The following is a 17,871-nucleotide window of genomic DNA, read 5'->3' on the forward strand; positions in this document are numbered from 1 at the left end:
CATGTGTAATTTTTTAAAAAATAAATTACATCAAAAAGATGAGCAATCTATTGTTGGTTTATTCTCACTGGCCTCAAAAATGTCTGTGACTATGTGTCAGTAATTGTCCCTTTAAAAGTCAAGAGGTGAACCACACATCTTGAGGGCACTCAAACCCCTGAGCCACATGCTGCCTCCATACTTTGTTGGTTATTGGTTATTACATAAAAAGCTCTTCATGGCCTTGGCTCAGCATACCTACAGGACCGCCTCCCTCCCTATATCCCTCCACGGCAGCTTCACTCATCTGAACAGGGTCTCTTGCAGGTGTCAGCCTGCACTTGGGCGAAATCAACAGCAGCCTGTACATGGGCTTTCTCTGTGATGGCCCCTACCCTGTGGAATGGCCTGCCTGAGGAGGTCAGAAAAGTACCTGGCTTTCCGCAAACAATGCAAAATCAAATTATTCAAAAAGGTTTTTTACTCAGAAGGGAAGTATTGTAGGGAGGTCTCAGATGCTTCACTAATGAATCAGGGACCATAGACTTTACCACTATGTTGCCTTGCATATTACTTGTTGCTGTGAATATGTACTCCTATTATACTACCTGTGCTTCATGTTATCTAATGTCAGTCCTAGAATTGATTATATTGATTCAGCAATTCTTCAACTTTGTATTGGATCCTTGTTAATGCTATAACTTTGTAAAATCCTATGACATTGTTTATGGAAACGTCCTGACACTGATTGTACTAATTTCACACTATGTAATCCGCCTTGAGTCTGTGTGAGAAAGGCAAACTATAAATGACATAAATAAATAAATATTGTGCTATGCTTGCACTGCAGTAATCATTTCTAACTGGCTTGTCTGTGCAGAAGAATGCAGTAGCAAATGATTGTTGTAGTGTGATAGCAAAATATCCAGTGTTCTGTGCACACAACCACAATGTCAAGCACTCCCATCAAGGTGTACTTGCACACAAAGCCCGAGTAAATGAGAAACACATAGGCAGTGAAAAAATGGGACTGTCCCAAAAGATCTAGGGCTCAACTCATGTCATCGGTCATACATACAATTTGGTTTTCTATACTACGGCAGAGTAGGGTTGCCAGCACCGTCTTGGCAAATACCAGGAGAAGCTGAGGGCAGTGCATGAGGAGAGTTTGGAGATGATGCGATGTCACTTCTCAGTGATGCTCGAGGAATTTCCTCTGATCCATAGGGATAAAGATCATAAAGACATGGGGATACTCCTAGAGTATCACTATGAAGCCCAATTTCTAGCCATTTTTTCTTTTACTACACAGTTTCTTGATGGTTGGTCTAACAGCAAGGTTTACCTGCCATGAGTGCACAAACAACAAACCTTTGGCAGAGTGAAATGTTTTGATAGATCATTGAAGGTTTCTACAATGCCCATACCATGACGCTTCACCTGATGAAGTGTAGCCTGGGAGTGGCTCATAACCCATGTAGTGGTGGGCAGTCTATTAAGATGGCCCACCTGAAAAGCTGATGGATCTGAACAGATTACTGAGAGGACTTGGTGAGCTTTCTACTGACATGGCTAACCGTGCTTCTTGTTGTTTTGCCAAAAAGTAGAATGACTTGAGGGCACTCTCCACCACCACCACCAGAAACTTCAGTGACTTCAAGCTTCCCATTTGATGAGATTTACTTTCAAAGTTGACACCTCTTTTTTCTCGAACACTTCCCCCTTTCTGCTGCCCTTATTTGGAAAACATTCTACAATGAAAACCTCTTTCTCACCTCTCCACCAAAAAAACCCTCTCCTGCCTCAGTCTCCTGGACTTCCCCCACTTCTTTCATCAGCCATGGAAAATCAAATGTGTGGTCCTTTTATTCTTTTTTTTTTGGGGGGGGGGGAAAGAACTGTAAATATAGGACCTTTTCAGCCTTCCGCTCTGTCTGGATCATGAGCCTTCCTGAGAGTCTAGATCCTTTGTTAATCCCAGTCCTGCCCCACATTGTTTTTTAAATCTCCTTTCCTTATTGCCTGAATTGCTGCCTGGATTCCTGCTTGGCATCCTTACCAAGCAAACCCCCCCCCCCCCCCGGAACTCGGCCCGACTCTCTAGGCTTGGGTAGGTCTGAGGACTGCCTGGACCATCTGAATACTCACCAGCCAACCTAGATGATCCCCACATATCAAAGAACAGGCAGTATCTCCGTCTGCTTTCCTTGCTGTCTCTCTTTTCCTCCTCTCTCTCCAACCTTCCATTCTCTGAGGTCTGTAGGGAATATCCAACCCCATTCAGTGGCACTTGGCAGGAGCTGGAATATTTGCTGCAACTCACCCAGTGAGCCATTGCTACATAAATGGTAAGTGATTTCCAGATATAATTGCTCATCTCTCTACTGAAAGTGCACGTGGAACTGCATTTTGGCAAGACAGCATCTGTGAATTTATGGGAAATAACCTATCCACTAAAAACTTATATTTACAACCTGAAAAATGGTTATGCCTATTGGAGATGGAGGTGGGAGTTGTGATAAATGTATACTGGTTTCATCTTTAATCTTTGAAAGAGAATGACAAAAGGAAAATAAATTTGTCACACGTTTTAACATTACACATTGCATGGAATCCGAATATTTCTGAAAATTACACAGCTTTTCTGAACTTATCCTGATTTACAGAACATCACTGTTAAACTAAATGTATATTGACAGAGATTTCAGAAAGAGATTAACAAATTGCAAGTGTAAAAAAGGGAGGAAAGCAATTGGAGAGAAGAAGGGTAACGGAAGAGATGAACGATGAACAGAGATATTTATTCTAGGCAGTAGCTGAAGTAGAACAATATAGCACATATATCATTTTAGGTTAGTGGTCTCCAATCTTTCCAGACCCAGAACCCCACTTTAATCCCCAAGAAGGAATATGGGACCCAGTAAACTGCAAACACTTCATACTACGATCTTGTGACAAGAGGAGGAGGAGTCAGAGTTGAGATCTCAAGGCCAGCAGAACAAGAGAAACAGGAACAGGAAGCGTAAGTGTGAGGAGATGTTCTATAGTGAGGAACAAGTCAAGGGTTAGTGTCATGGAGGAATCCTCTCCACTACTGAGTGGCCTTGTCTTACCATCATGGTGCATACAAAGAGGCAGGAGGTGAAGCTCCATTACTCTCTGCATATGTGCACTAGCAGCAGGCCCTTCCAAGAAGCAGCAAAAGAATGGATAGATCTACAGCGGCCTGCAAACCAGGAGGTGGGACTCCAGGATCCACCTCAGGAAGATTTTGACCAACGGGTTGAAATCTACTGCTTTAGGTCATTTGCAGTGCACTCCTCCTCAAAGTTACTCCAGTCTAAGCCCACTGATTTCAATGGACTTGGACTGAAGTAGCTCGGCACAGGATTGGCCTGTTGGCCTAGCTTGCATAAGCAAGCTCCCGTAAGCAAAATGTGTATTGTGGACCTTGTTTCTTAAAAATCATAGTGTTAGAAAACTAGAAGATATGTCTTTTAATTCAAAATACTAAATGTTAGCTTAGCACATTGCCGTTTGAACTAATTGACTGTACAGGTCAAATCTGAAAGGTAAATTAAATCAAAACTAAATTTGTATCCCTTTCCTCTTTGAGTCCTGCATTTTTTGTCCTTGAATGCCCTGAAAGCAGGCCAGTTGCACAGGGTCAGCCTGTTTGCCCTTTTAAAAATATTGACTCAACGTCAGGTCAAGAGACCATGTGCTGAGAAAGTGGTTTACTGCCTGAATGCTGTTTCCCTTTCAGGCATTAACCTTAAAGTGCATAACTCTAAAATGCATTTACTTGGTGGATAAAACACTTTGATTTCAGCACAGAGTACATATCATGACTTGCACACATACAAAATATTTTCTTTGGTATTTCTCTTTAGTAGTTGACTCACAGCATTCCTATTTAGTAAATGAATAGTTAGAGATACACAGTGAGTTGCAAACTACTGCGCTGGCAGGAGGTGGAATTCTATCAGGACACACCATGTTGAATTTCCAGTTCTGAAAAGGTGTTTGTGTTGTATTGTTCTCTGCAAATTTGTTGATTGTGAAAGTATTCTTTGCCTATTAAAGAAATACTCTAAATGTAACAAGGTTCAACCAGTAGCACCAAAAAGACCAACAAGAGTTTCAGGGTACAAGTTTTCAAGCTCCCTTCATTAGATATGAGCAGTATTCATATGTGACAAAGGAAGCTTGACTCTTGGAAATTCTTTGTTGGTCTTTAAAGTAGAGATGGGCAAGAAATGGGGGAAAAACGACCCCCGAGTTTTGTGGTTTGTCATGTTCAACGAAACACGAACTTTCACGAAATTGTCCTGTTTTGCGAAATAATTCATTAGGTTCATGATTTGTCAGATCCCGGGGCCCTACAATGGCCCCCTTCATACCCAGAGATGCTAAACTCACAAGAAGACTTTAGCAGGCTCTCCTTCAGCCACCTTCCAAGTGAGATCTTGGGATCTCCGGAGCTCCTCCACCGGGAAGATGGACCACCCTCCTTTTTACTGTTTGCAGAGGCAGGGAAACTTGGGAAATCTGGCACAGGGAGGGGATGGATGACAGCCCTCGGAACAGTTGCTCTGTTCTTGCAGGCTGTCAGTCCACTATGCGAGAGCATCACCCCAGGACTGGAGCATGGCTCTTGAGGTCCAACCCACATTCTCCTCACATCTTTGTGATGCAGTGATGTGTTCAAATTGCGCTGCCACAAGTCTGTGGGCGCTTTTCACTCCCATCACTTCCAATGGGCCTTCTGGCCTTTCACATGGTTTCCAATGGGCATTCCTGTCACTCATAGAACTCCCCCTGCCCACTGCCTCTTTGGAATGTGGGGGCTGATCCCAAGTGCTGCAGGCAGTGAATGCAACCCTCGCTGGGTCCTGCCACCTTTTGTGGCCCCACTTTTCAGGGAGGTGGAACCTACTTTTTGTGGTGGCGGCAGCGGTGGTGGTGGGGATTTGCAGATATGCAGAGCTGCAGCCACCAGCCTAGCCCTCATTGGATGGGCAAGAGGGTGGGCACCCTATCTGCACCTTCAATGTTACCTGTGCACCCCACCCTCCAGCAGGGATGCCTGCTCCATGATGGGGTGTGTGTGTTGGTGGGCAGTGGGGATCACAGCCTCCCCACTGGCTTGCCCCTCGCCTGCCTGTCAGGGGAGTGGTGCGGCCATTGGCTGGTGTGGGCGGAGTTGTCAGGGGAATGGCAGGCGGGTGCTCTTGGTGGCGTCTGCATCTCACTGACTCTGGCGCCAGCATAGCTCTCCTGCAGCAGTCCATAGGGAGTGGCGGAGCAGCGCGGCTTTTACGTTGACACATAGGCGGGGGTGCTGAGTCAGGCCTTAGGACTGAGCTGTTAGTGTAACATAAGGATGCAGGCCTGTGTTTGTGTCAGTTGGAAAGAATGGGAACGAGAGAGATGATTCTTCTTTCTCTGTCTTCTGCATCCAGATGCTTGATCCTGTCAGGGAACTGCAGAGTCTTTGTCTGAGTGACCTTTTGAAGCTAAAACAAATATACTTCTTTGGTATTCAGGCTGAGAACTGTCTTCAACTTTCTCCCTCAGTTTACCCTGCAAGTAAGATGACTGTCCTGGAAGATTCATCTGTGTGGTGGGAGTTCCAGAGCAATCTTGGCTGTCAGGAAGGACAGGTGGAGAAAACAACAGCTCCCTTATCAGATAAGAGATGCTTTGGGCCAAAAGGAAGATGATGGATAATGGAAGGGAAAAAATCTATGGATCTGATCTACAAGTTACCAATAAGGAAGTACTCAGATGTAAGTAAAGTGCTGCACTGGCTTCAAAAGACCATCCATGGAGCAGGCATGGGTGGCATCTACATTACAGTTTAAAGATTATTAAATTTTGCTGTAACCGTAAGGTTAAGCTAAGGCCATGAAAACAATCATTTATTAAATTTTATCAAGATGTGGCATGCGTGAATAAAATGCATGCGTTTACAGCATGCATACAAGGGCAAGTTTTCCAGATATGCCCAATTGTTACCTCAGAGTTTCCAATGCATAATTTTAGCTAGGTGCACCCTCAAGCCTGTTTCAAATTGTAGGGAATGTATCTTCAGCTGTACAAAAGAACAATAAATAAGAGTCACCTGAACATGTGTCGAGTACATTTCCTTGTCATTACGGAAGAATTACAGCTCTCTACAGGAATTAAGAGATAATGCTTTCACATTAAAGTGGCAGGAATGTGTCTGAAACCTATTTTAGAGACTTACCACAGTGGTTAACAGTAACCAAAGAATTTCTATGCAACTCAATTGTGATTGAGTTGTGAATATAGCCCAGAATCAAACAGGATCTTTGCTAATTTATGTATGAATGTATGTATGTATGTATGTATGTATGTATGTATGTATGTATGTATGTATGTATGTATGTATGTATGTATGTCATTTATAGTCTGGCTTTCTCACTGAGACTCAAGGCAGATTACATAATGTGAGATTACTACAATCAATATCAAGGACATTTCCATACAGTGTCAAGGACATTTCCATAAACAATGCCATAGGGTAAATAAATACAAGTTTACAAAGACATAGCATTAGCAAGGATCCAATACAGAGTTGAAGAAATGCTGAAACAAAACATAATCAGTTCTAGGACTGACATTAGACAACAGGAAGCACAGGTAGTATACAGGAGTACATATTTAAAGCAACAGATAATATGTAAGGCAACATAGTGGTGAAATCTATGGTCCCTAACTCATTAGCGAAACATCTGAGAACTATAGATTTTGAGCTGGATGTAGTTGAGTTTGGTTTTACTGATGAAAGGAAGAACAGAAGCTCTGTGGGATCAGACCAGTGGTCCATGAGGCCAGCATCCTGGTTTACATGGCAGCCAACCAGTTGCCCTGGAGGGCCAAAAAGGAGGGCACAATGGCCAAGCCCTTCCTTTGATGTGGCTTTCTAGCACTGTGTTCAGTTTTGCTGCCTGATGACTATGGAAGTTCCCTTTGGTCATCATGGCTAGCAGTCACTGGTGGACCTATCTTTCATTAACCTATCTAATCCCCCTTTAAAGCCATCTTTGCTCATAGCTTTTACTGCTTCCGCTGGATTTATATTAGTTGTATTTGTATTTTCGTAATCTGCCTTGACAGTACGTTAACATGGAAAGCTGCGTTGCAAATTTTTTAATAAATAAAGTAATCAGCAGGGGTTTATTTAGCTCTCTTGTACTGGGAAACTACAATTCTAAGCATTTTTTTCAGTATTCCCTTGACTTTCAGCAGACAAAAAGAATGCAGGCAGCTGCACTGGTCCACAGAAAAATCCAAAGACAAAAGCCACCATGTTCCTTTTCTAAACAGAACCACCGAAATAACACAACGCTGTGCACCAGCGTGTGAGTCCTCCAGAACTTTTCATCCAGGCTGGTTGATGAAGAGTTCAGAACTCCAAATCTTGCACACTGTGTTGTTTTATTTCGGTTGTTCTTAATAAAAAATATATTAATGTGAGTTTTGTTTGTTTTTGGCTTTCAATAGGGTTTACCTCTAGCTTTATGTTTGCAACCCTATCCTCTGCATTTACTTGCACTAAGGTTGCCAGCTCCAGGTTGGAGCGGGAAATTTTTCGGGTGAAGTCGGGTGGGTGGAGTTTGGGAAGGGACCTCAGTTCTCCGAAGTAGCCATTTCTCCCATGGAAACTGATCTCTGTTACTTCTAGAGATCAGTTGTAATTCCAGAGATCTCCAGCCACCCTGAGGAGGTTGGTAACCCTACCTACAACCCACGATCCAAAACAGCCATTTTCTCCAAGGGACCTGATCTCTGTCGCCTGAAAATAAGCTGAAATCTACGAGATCTCCAGGCACCACAAGTAGACTACAAGTGGGACATAGCGTCATAGAGTTTACCCACAGAAGCTGCCATTTTCTCCAGAGGAACTGATCTCTGTTGCCTGGAGATCAGTTGTAATTCCGTGAGATCTCCTTGCTCCACCTGGAGATTGGCAACCTTAGTACTAAATGCTCACGTACGCGTCAGTCGCTGCTTTCCCCGCGGCTCAACAGTTTTTCATTGTCTTGCTGACTGCGATTGCGCCGCTCCTGCCGCGCGACTCCTTCTAGCCCTCTCCGGCCACGCCCACTCCGCTAAGCCCCTCCCTTCCACGTTAGGAGACAAAATCCTGGAAACTCTCCGCGTCTCATTGAGCAGAGGCGGCCGCCCGGGGCAGACGGGCGGGGGGAGAGGGGGCGTGTGTCTGTCGCGGGGAAGGCGCGGCTTCTGATTGGTCCGCAAGAGGTGAGGTGAAAGGGCGGCCTAGGCTGCCGAAGAGAGCCTTGCGGCTGCTGTGAGGCGATGGCGGCGACGGCCTTTCTGCGCCGGGCGGGGGCTTGGCAGCCGTTGCAGCCGGGCGTCCTGGAGCGACTCTCCGTGGCGCGGAAGGTGAGGGGCGCTTGAGAGGAACAGTCTCCGAGTGGGCTTGAGGGGTTCTCTCCCCGGAGTCGGACGCAGCCCCTTTCAGCCGGCAGTAAGGCAGCAGCTGCCTTGCCCGCAAGAGAATTCCTTTGCCCCGGTCTGTCAGGCGTGTCCGCGCCGCCTGTAAGTCCGGAGGGCTTTGCACGTGCTGGGGAGGGATATGCTAGACTAGTGTCCAGTGCAGCCGGCGTGACGTGTGTCTGCGCGGCTTTTTGCCTCGTGGGCTTGCGGCAGCCCTTACATGAAAGTCGACAGCCTGTCTTCTGCAGGTACGGGTCGTAGGCATCGTGTGGATGCGCTGCGCGTGCAATAGCTTGTATGAAGGGGCCTCTGTATCCGTTAGGTGTATTAGCACGCTTTAAAAATTCCACCCTTCTTCTACGGAGGCTCAGGCTGGCGCGGTAAGCTTCCAGCCCCCGACGTTATTCTCACAACATCCCTGTGAGGTAGGCTTGGGTGAAAAAGCGTGCCTTGTCCTGAGCAGTCGAGAGGGTGGTCTGCTCACCCCATCACCTTTGCTTAAGGATGTGGATGTCCTCTATGGCTGCTTCTCGCCCTGCATTTGAGAACAGCACCCACTAAATAGCAGAACCTCACCCCGAGGTTCATTCTCCGGTGTCTAGTACAAGCTGTTTCAGAAAGAGAAGATCTTATGTAAGATAAGTACTCTGCTGAATGTCAGTGTTTTTCATGGGGCACGTTTGTCTCTGACCTGTGATCTGTACTTGGTTATAAGTGCCTGTTGAAACAGCATATGTAGTAAGTTGTGTTTCATTTCCCCCCATTATCTTACCTTCATTTATGGACGTATCTAAATATGAGAAGGTGCTAGTATAACTACAGCTATGTGGCATAATGCATGGGAAGGCTATATGTGTATTGAATTGTGTATCTGAAGAAGAGAGCTTTAACTCTTGAAAGCTGATGCCCTGAACATCTTGTTGGGCTCTAAGGTGTCCCTGAACTTGAATCCTGCTGCATATTGGACGTATCCTGGTACCGGTTTGTGCAGGGGTGACCAAGAGCCTCTCTGGCTAGTTGTGCACAGTGCTGAATGAAGCCCAATAGGTGCCCCCCTTGCTTACAGCTATGTAATATATATTGACTAAATCTTATCCAATATGGATTAATTTAGTCAATATGTATTTAGGACCTCCTCCCCTTATTTTTTTCCAGGGTTTTTGAACACACCACCACCCCTCCTTTTGGAACTGTGATATCCATGTGATCAACTAGCTCTGTGTTGTAAGGAAATCCTAGTGAGGTGTTACCTGACAAGTGATAGGAAACTCAGCATCAGTATGTCATCTCTGTGAAACACAAATTTGCCCCCAGACACTATATATTTTCTCTGTTTAATTTGTTCAGTAAAATGAATATATGAATGGCTAATTAACCAGATGCTGTTTGTTGTTGGTATTTATTTAGAAAATTGTATGTGTGTGTCTACAGAGACCTTTATTCCAGTTTCCTAAAGGAAGATGAAATAAAGAAATTATGGGATGATAATCACTGTGATTTCTTTGTACACATAGCAGGAAGGAGTTTCTCATTGTCTTGCCCTTGGATTCAGACAGTGCAGTCTTAAGTAGAGTTACTCCAGTCTAAGCCCATTGATTTCAATGAGCTTAGACGAGAATCTCTGCTTACTCCAGTATGCCCCATTCTAAGCAGCTGTGTATAGTGGTTAGTTTCGGATAGGATCCGGGAGAGTAGGATCTGGTTCAAATCCCCATTCTTCCTTTGAAGCTCGCTAGGTGACATTGGGCCAGTCATATACTGTCAGCCTAACCTCCCTCTTAGGGTTGTTGTGAGGATAAATGCAGGATAGGAGAACAATAGATGCCAGTTTGGGATCCCATTGGTGAGGAAGGCAGGGTATAAATGAAGTAAATAAATGTTGCTGTCATGGTTCAGTTAGTCTCTAGACTTGACTGTGAAGAGCTTCACTCCAAATACAAATCAGCATTCATTTAATTGATCCTTCACAGAGTAAGGTCTTGTTAAAATTAGCCCTTATATCTATGCCTGTCTGCCTGTAAGCATGAGATGTGGTTTTATCAGCAGGTAAATTGGTCTAGAGAAATCCTGTCTCATGCTGTTCCTGTATCCACCAGCTATTTTATTTACTTGTTTGTTGGGCGTTGTCCTGTTTATTGTCAACTGCCTTCCCACTATCATGCTGCAGAGAAATAACAGATGTGATGATTGAGGTCATGTGGTCATTCAACACCTGGGTAGGATCCGTCAAGGCCTAAAAAAAAAAGGCTGTTGGGATTGAAGGGGAGTCCTCCTTGGATAAAAAAAAAAAGAAGCTAGATGTTTTGCTGCAGGCCTGAGGGCTGTCTAAAGGTTTAATATCAAAAATGACCTTCTTCCTTGCTGACCCCAGTATGTTGGATTCCCTTCCTGAACATGTGTGTGGTGTTACCTCTTCTCCCTTCAAACCTCTCCCCCCAAACCCATTCTTTCTGTATGGAAGTGGTACTCACTCTGCTTGTGGAGAGCCACTTTTTACAGTTATCATCAACCAAAAGAGTCGCATTGACTTCTATTCCTGGAATGAGGCCTGCACCTGAGGGAGGCTTGGAGCTAATCTGTTCCTCTAGTAGTGGCTGTTTCAAGGTGGGAACCACCTGCTACTTGCCCACTTTCCTGAAACATGGGGTAGGTGCCATATTGGAGAATGGTGATCAAAACAGTCACTGGCAGCAGATCAAAGAGCCACATGTGCCTCCCAAGCCTCTGAGTGAGTATCAGTGCCATCAGTGTTTGGTTGGGTGAAGCAGAACTGAAGTTGAACCCTGTGAAGATGGAGCTGGGCTATCGGATGCGAGGATCCATCTTCTGGCCTTTGTGGGGGCTCAATCGGTGCCCATTCCATTGGTCAGGAGTCTTGCCATGATCTTGGATTCCTCTCTATCTATGGAGGTCCAGGTCGCAGTTGTTGCCCAGACTGCCTTCTTTCATCTTTGGCAAGCCAGGCAACTCGCCCCCTATCTCTCAGCCAGGGCCTAATGACAGGGATCCATGCAACAGTCACCTCCAGGCTGTATTACTGTAACTCGCTCTGCGCAGGGCTTCCCTTGGGTCTGATCCGGAGATTGCAGCGGGTCCAGAATTCTGCCGCACGTGTCCTGATGGGCATTCCATTCAGGACATATATTACACCAATTTTACAGCCGCTTCACTGGCTCCTTGTGGAATTCTGGATCCGATTCAAGGTGTTGGTTTTGACCTTTAAAGCCCTAAATGGTCTGGGACCAGCATACCTGAGGGACTCTCTCTCCCCGTATGTGCCCTGGAGAGCACTTCATTCAGCAGGCAAGCAGTTACTAGTAATTCCTAGCTTCAGGGAGGCTTGCTTCACCAGGGCCCGGGCCTTTTCCGTCCTGGCCTCAACCTGGTGGAACTCTGTCTGAAGACACCTGGGCCCGCCAAGATCTTGCATCATTTTGGCAGGCCTGCAAGACAGATGTTCCACCAGGCATATGGTTGAGGCTGGCATTAGGGCATCATTGAGCCTCCCACTGGTCTCCTGTAAAGTGTGTGTGGCGGGGCTGTTTAGCGTTTTTGTGAATTGCCCATGTATGTATCCGTAACATCTCATCTGTCCGTTTTCCTCCCTCTCTGTGTGCTGGGGGGGCAGGAATACGTAAGGAACGTGTAAGCGACCATCTTACGATTCTGTGTATATACTGATTTTAATTGGTGAATTTTATTGTAGATAATAATTGATTGTGAAATTATATTTTATTATTTTTGTACCCCGCCCTGAGCCTGCTTGCAGCGAGGATGGGTTAAATATTGAATAAACTAAATATAAGCTTTGGCTTGTCTTCCTAACAATACAGCTGTCACTAAGCTTAAAATATATGCAAATGCATTTTCCCCCATTCATCCCTCCCAGCCTTTTCTGTCACTTCTCTCCTTCCTATAGTTTATTCTAGCATGTTTTTGCCCATGTAAGGTGCCATATACACTAGTATTAGATAGATAATTTTCTAAACTGGGTTAAGATTTTGGCTTTGCACTTCCTAGATTTTTTGTTCTTTAAAAGCTGCATACCCAGAAAAATTATAAAGGAGAGCTTAAATGTTCCATTTGAAATGAGGAAACCCATTTCTGATTCTAAACTGTGTGGCTTTTGTCCAGTCATTGTTTCTTTGTCTGATCTACCTCACAGGGTTGTTTCACTATAAAAGGAGGAGGAAACCTATCTTGGGCACAGTAATGTGATAGGAAATTGCTGTGAAATTAATAGTTTTAAGCTAGAGTTTGAGTGTCTGAATTCTGTTGATCTTTTATTTTAATATCATGTGAAAACATTAATTAACAACTGCAGTGATAGGAGTTTCATGACTAATACATATTTCTCTTGGCTTTCCCTATGCTTAAGTTTTTTTCCTAATATTTATTTAAATATTTATTAACTGATTAATAGTTTTAGTTTAAACTTTGTGATGAAGAAGGTATGTAGTTGTACATGCTTTTGCTTGTAAGTGCACGTGCGTGCACGCACACACACCTCTTCACTTTCATCGCCTTAGTACACCTGAGAAAAAGTTTTGGCTGATGGCTTCAATAGAAAATGTTTGCGTGTGCTTTCCCCCACTTCTGCAGCCCAGAAAAAGCAGCCCAAATGAAGAATCTTTAATGTTTGTCTTGAATCTTCAGAAGTTGCTCTGGTGGTGTAGCATATTATAGAACATTTGGGACTTTCTATTGGTGGACAGTTTTCTGTTGAAGTTTAGTTTTAAGTTATAGATACTGAATATACTGAACTCTTTATGAGGATTGGTTAAAAATTAAATTTGGTAAAAGTTTATGAGCGTGCTGAATTGAATGTGCCTTCTCAGTGCATAACATAAGTGGCGATAAAAGTTTTTTTAAAACAGTGCAAAGTTAAACTAGGCAACGTTATTTATGCAGGGGTGATGCAATACTGTACTGGTATACAAAGGAGGTTAGCGAGGTGCCAGAAATTTGGTAATTACAAGGAAGCTTAAGGCGGCTAAGTTTTAATCGCCACCTGCAAGTTGCCCTGAGCCAAGAGGAAAGATGCAGTATGAATATTTTAATAAGAGATGATATCGATCAGGGATATTTTGTCTGAGTGAGAGTAGCTTAGTTGAAAGTATGCGAATACTTTATGCGAATACTTTATGCGAATAAAAACACAGGTGGCTCAGATCAGTGCATGGATGGAGGTCACTGGGAGCATCCCAGAAAGCTCAAAAAGATTACAAGGAACAAGTTAAACTGGTTTAATATTTACTGTACATGTTATCAACACCTACTAAAGCTTATTTTGAAAAATGACAGTTTTGTCATAGAATTGACTCCAAATCCTGTCTTATTTGAATGGGACTGTAATTTAACAAGTTAACCTGTTTAGCATAGTGTGGCCTCTACATTAGGAACCACCTTATGTTTGGAACCTCTTCTGGGTTAGTGTTTACTTGTAAGTTTTTTTTCTGGTTGATTGGACATTTACAGATGTGGTAAATTATGGGGAGGTACAAACTGTTGGCTGACTTAACCTATATAACTTAAATATTAATATATTTACACACAATTGTCATGACTAGTTTCATGGATCAAGGAATAAGATTAGAATATTTATCAAGACTGTTGGGTTTATGTTCACTTTCGTTATTGCAACAATGACAACCTGATCAGAGGGGAGCTTTGCACATGTCTTGAATACACCAAACCTGCGGTTTTTACTGTTTTTGTTACGGGTATCTTTTTGCCTCATTAGACTACAGCAACAGGCAAGGAGCTAATTTCTGGGAGCATGCTGAGAAGCTGCTTTTCAGCATTGTTGGAAGTCAATTGTTTGTATGTTCACCTGTATGTTTGGGGCCTAGGAAAACTTGAGGGCTGAGGCATAATGGAATGTGCAAATCCACCTGACCCATTCTTTGCTTTACAGTATTGTAGAATAAATCAAAGACTCGAGGGAGAAAAAGAGACCCTGGATAACCAAAACTGCAAACTGGCTGAAAAGATTTGGAGAGTTGTTTTGGTAATTTGAGCTGTTTATATTATGAATTGAGAAGTCTGTGCTGGATCATTAGAATGCTATTAAGACTAAATCCAAATCCTGCACAGATGTGTGTGCCTAGTAATATAAACAAATGCTGTAACCTGAGAATTCAGTAATTTCAAACTTTATAAACAGAACAGTTCTCATCAAGTTCCAAATCTGTTAAGGATGTCTCTTTTTTCTGATGCAGGGAGTCTTTCTCTTTTTCTATACAAGGCTCGCTTGCAAGGATGAAAAACGTTTCTGGAGTCAAATGGCAAATCTTCAAAGTAAAAAAAGAAAATGCAACTAAAATAAAATGTCTTCGAAATTATGTGATATTTGATAGTAATACAGTCTTCGCTGCAGACTTGCAACCTTTCCTTTTCTGGTTGTAGGGATTAATGTACATCAGCTAGTTGTTTGGTGCGCAACAATGCTCTGAAAGATGGTCTCCTCCCACACTGTCTAGCCTGCCTATTAAGATCTGCCTCCTGAGCCCTGTTGTCTGTTCAGATGTGAGACATGTGGTAACTAGATACAGGGCATTTTCAGTCTGCATAAGGGTAGATCTTCCAAAACACATAATTTTATTCACTGTACTGGTCCCTGGTCTTTTTGTGGTTGGTTTTGTTACCGATGTTTTTGTAGCATGCAACAACAGCATAATCCTTTAAATCGATAAAGAATGAAATTCATCTCCACAAAGGATGAATTTCTATAGACGGAAGAGTACGGTGAAGTGCAGTCTTCTTTCCCATCTTCTATCCCATGGCCTCTTTGGACAGTTTCATTGTGGGGCAGAATTTCAACATTTATGGATCTAAGTTGTTACTTTGAGCCTCAAAAACAGCAAGTTTGCTTATGAAATCCAGGAATTTTGAAATTTTGTCACACAGAGAAACTGCCCAATGGGACTGATGTTTGGGGGAGGCACACTGAGAGAGATCCCCTTTCCTGCTCTCTGATCCCAGCCTAGCAGGGCAGTTTCACTATGGGAATGAATTTCAGCACTTTGGAGATAAAAAGAAAAACCTACTTATTTTCTGACTTATAAACAGCAGTGCAACAGTTTATTGTCCTACCAGTGGGAATCTACACAAAATGTTATGGATTATTTTTAACTTGATCCCTATTAATTTGTGCTCCTTATTACATTTTTAATATAGGGTTTAGCGTAAGCAGTAAATGAAGAATAACATGCTGTGACAGATCGCTGCATGTTTAGTACTATTGAGCTGCAAGTCGGACATAGAGCTTTAATGAAAAAACTGTATTGCTAAGGTGGTCAAGCTAATACTTCTTTGACTTAGTAAAGTCAAGGTTTTTGTCTGTTGCACATTCCTTGGTCTTTTTGGATTGGGGAGTTTTTCTAGCCTTTTGGCAAGAGAATTTTAGGACATTTTTTTTAAGATCAGGGTTCATACTGTAAGTGATTGCAAAATAGAAAGTTGTGATAAAACCATAACTGGAAGGGAGGAATTGCAGAAGTTGGCAAGATGATATATAGATGTTTAAAAGATTGTCATGCTAAGAACCAGGGTAAATTAAAAATTCTTACAATCTTCATGGATAAACTGGAAGGGAGAACAGACTAAAAAGTGTGCTTTTAATTATTAGCTTTCAACTTTGGAAATGTGGCTGTGTTGTTTCTTCAGACATATTGAAACTGAAATTCATACAACTTTTGAGTCTCAACATTATATTGTGTTGCTAGCCATCATATTTAGCATAAGTAAAAGTGCTCTACAGTAGGTTTTCCTTTAACTACTGCCATCAAAGAAGCTTACTGTCTTTCATTCTTCCTCCTCTCTTGTGTCACTCAAAGGAATACTTTTTACCTGTTTGTGTAAACCATCCTTTGGTCTTGTTATTTTATGATATGGTAAATTCATTGTAACCTTTTCACTGCAAAGAATAAGCAAGCTCCTTCAGAGGCATGGTGAGAAACTGTTTTTATACTTTCTTTGAAGATTTTAAAGTAGCTGAAACATTGGGGAGTTTGGAAGGCTGCAAGGGGAATATGTAATGGGGGTTCTGTGTATATGGCATTTCATCTTTACTCATTGTTCTTTATGGCTGTCTGACTAAAATGCCAAGGTTTAATTTTTTTTTCTAGTTCCCGTATTTGGTGGTAATATAGAATGATTCTCTGAACTCTAAACATTCTTCCTTGGGAAGTAGATTTGAGTTGTTGCATTGACCTTAGTCTGATTGTTTTTCAAGCAACCATCAGAATCTAAAAGTGGGTTGAAATTTGCAGGTGGGTCAGGAGTGGGTGAGGAGGAGGAACAGGGTGAGCTGGGAGAGGAGGCTTTGGGAGACTTGGAGATTAATTCAGTTTTGCCACTGCATAATATGTGAAAAAGCGATGAAATGCATGCAGCCTGTTTCTCAGTAATGCCAAAGCTTTATAACTTGTTCCGTGATTAATCTTTATAAATGTTGTCAACTGATTTGAAATTCTTGTAATTTTATATTTGGGAATGGAAGAGTAGCATGAAGTTACCTTGGAAGTAGCTTTGGAGTATTTACTGTATTTCAGCAAGAATTAATACTAAATCTTTGCTTACTGCTCTGTGCAGATGAGGTACTTTTTAGAGCCCACCCACACTGATGCCCCACATCTTTTAAAACAGTCCCATAAATATACAGAAATTTCAGGGATTTACATCATCTGTGAGATGTACTTTGCCATCTGTTGTATATGATCGTTTGTCAACTGGACTTTCAGTTTGTAGTCTCTTGCTGCTTGTCCAACGTAACTTTTCTTTATTGCCTTTTTCAAGTCTTGATTGCCTGTATATTTTTTCATGGCAAATGTGGTTAATGTATATCTCATTATCTCTTGGGCAATTAGTTAATTCTTTTTATAGTTCTCATCCACATACCTTGTTGTACTCTTATGGTAATCATCTAATTATCTTCATCAAGAATTATGGCATGAGGGGCCATTACAGTATTACAGATATAGTATTTCCTGAAGTGTACAGCTTATATCTGTTTGCAGGCTTACCGTTTTATTGAAAACTCCATGCAGCTGTCTTTTAAAAAAGAATAGTAGTGACTCTGTGTGTCCTAGAAAATATTTTTTGGGGGAAATGGTGGTAAGGGAACTAGGAGCAACAGGGATGCATCTAAGCATGTTTATGGATGGCTGATAAAAATAGTGTATTGGGGTCTTCCAAATTTCTTTTTGACGATCATTAAAATTATAGTTTATTCTCACATCAAATAAGGTATGGAAACATTTTTCTGCTGTATTTTTCCTCTGTAAAAGTCCCTGAATATAAATAATTGATCACTTTAAACAAACTGAGGAGAGCCGTAATGATTTCACTATTTGAGAAACAGTTGGTGGGTGGGAGGGAAAACAAATGGGTATCTGAAAT

At 42.5% G+C, this 17,871-nt stretch overlaps 1 protein-coding gene across 1 annotated transcript in view; it reads left to right on the plus strand.

Annotated features, from left to right (window-relative positions):
- The first annotated feature begins 8,288 nt into the window (after positions 1-8,288).
- PCCA (propionyl-CoA carboxylase subunit alpha) overlaps positions 8,289-17,871 on the plus strand; it is a 324,266-nt gene continuing 314,683 nt past the window's right edge. The window contains exon 1 of the mRNA XM_054973482.1: positions 8,289-8,415. Coding sequence (XP_054829457.1) covers positions 8,329-8,415 — 87 coding nt within the window. The 5' untranslated portion in view covers positions 8,289-8,328. The remainder of the gene's footprint in view (positions 8,416-17,871) is intronic.

This window comes from Eublepharis macularius, chromosome 3, assembly GCF_028583425.1.
Source record: "Eublepharis macularius isolate TG4126 chromosome 3, MPM_Emac_v1.0, whole genome shotgun sequence".
In the NCBI taxonomy this organism is placed as follows: Eukaryota; Metazoa; Chordata; class Lepidosauria; order Squamata; family Eublepharidae; genus Eublepharis; species Eublepharis macularius.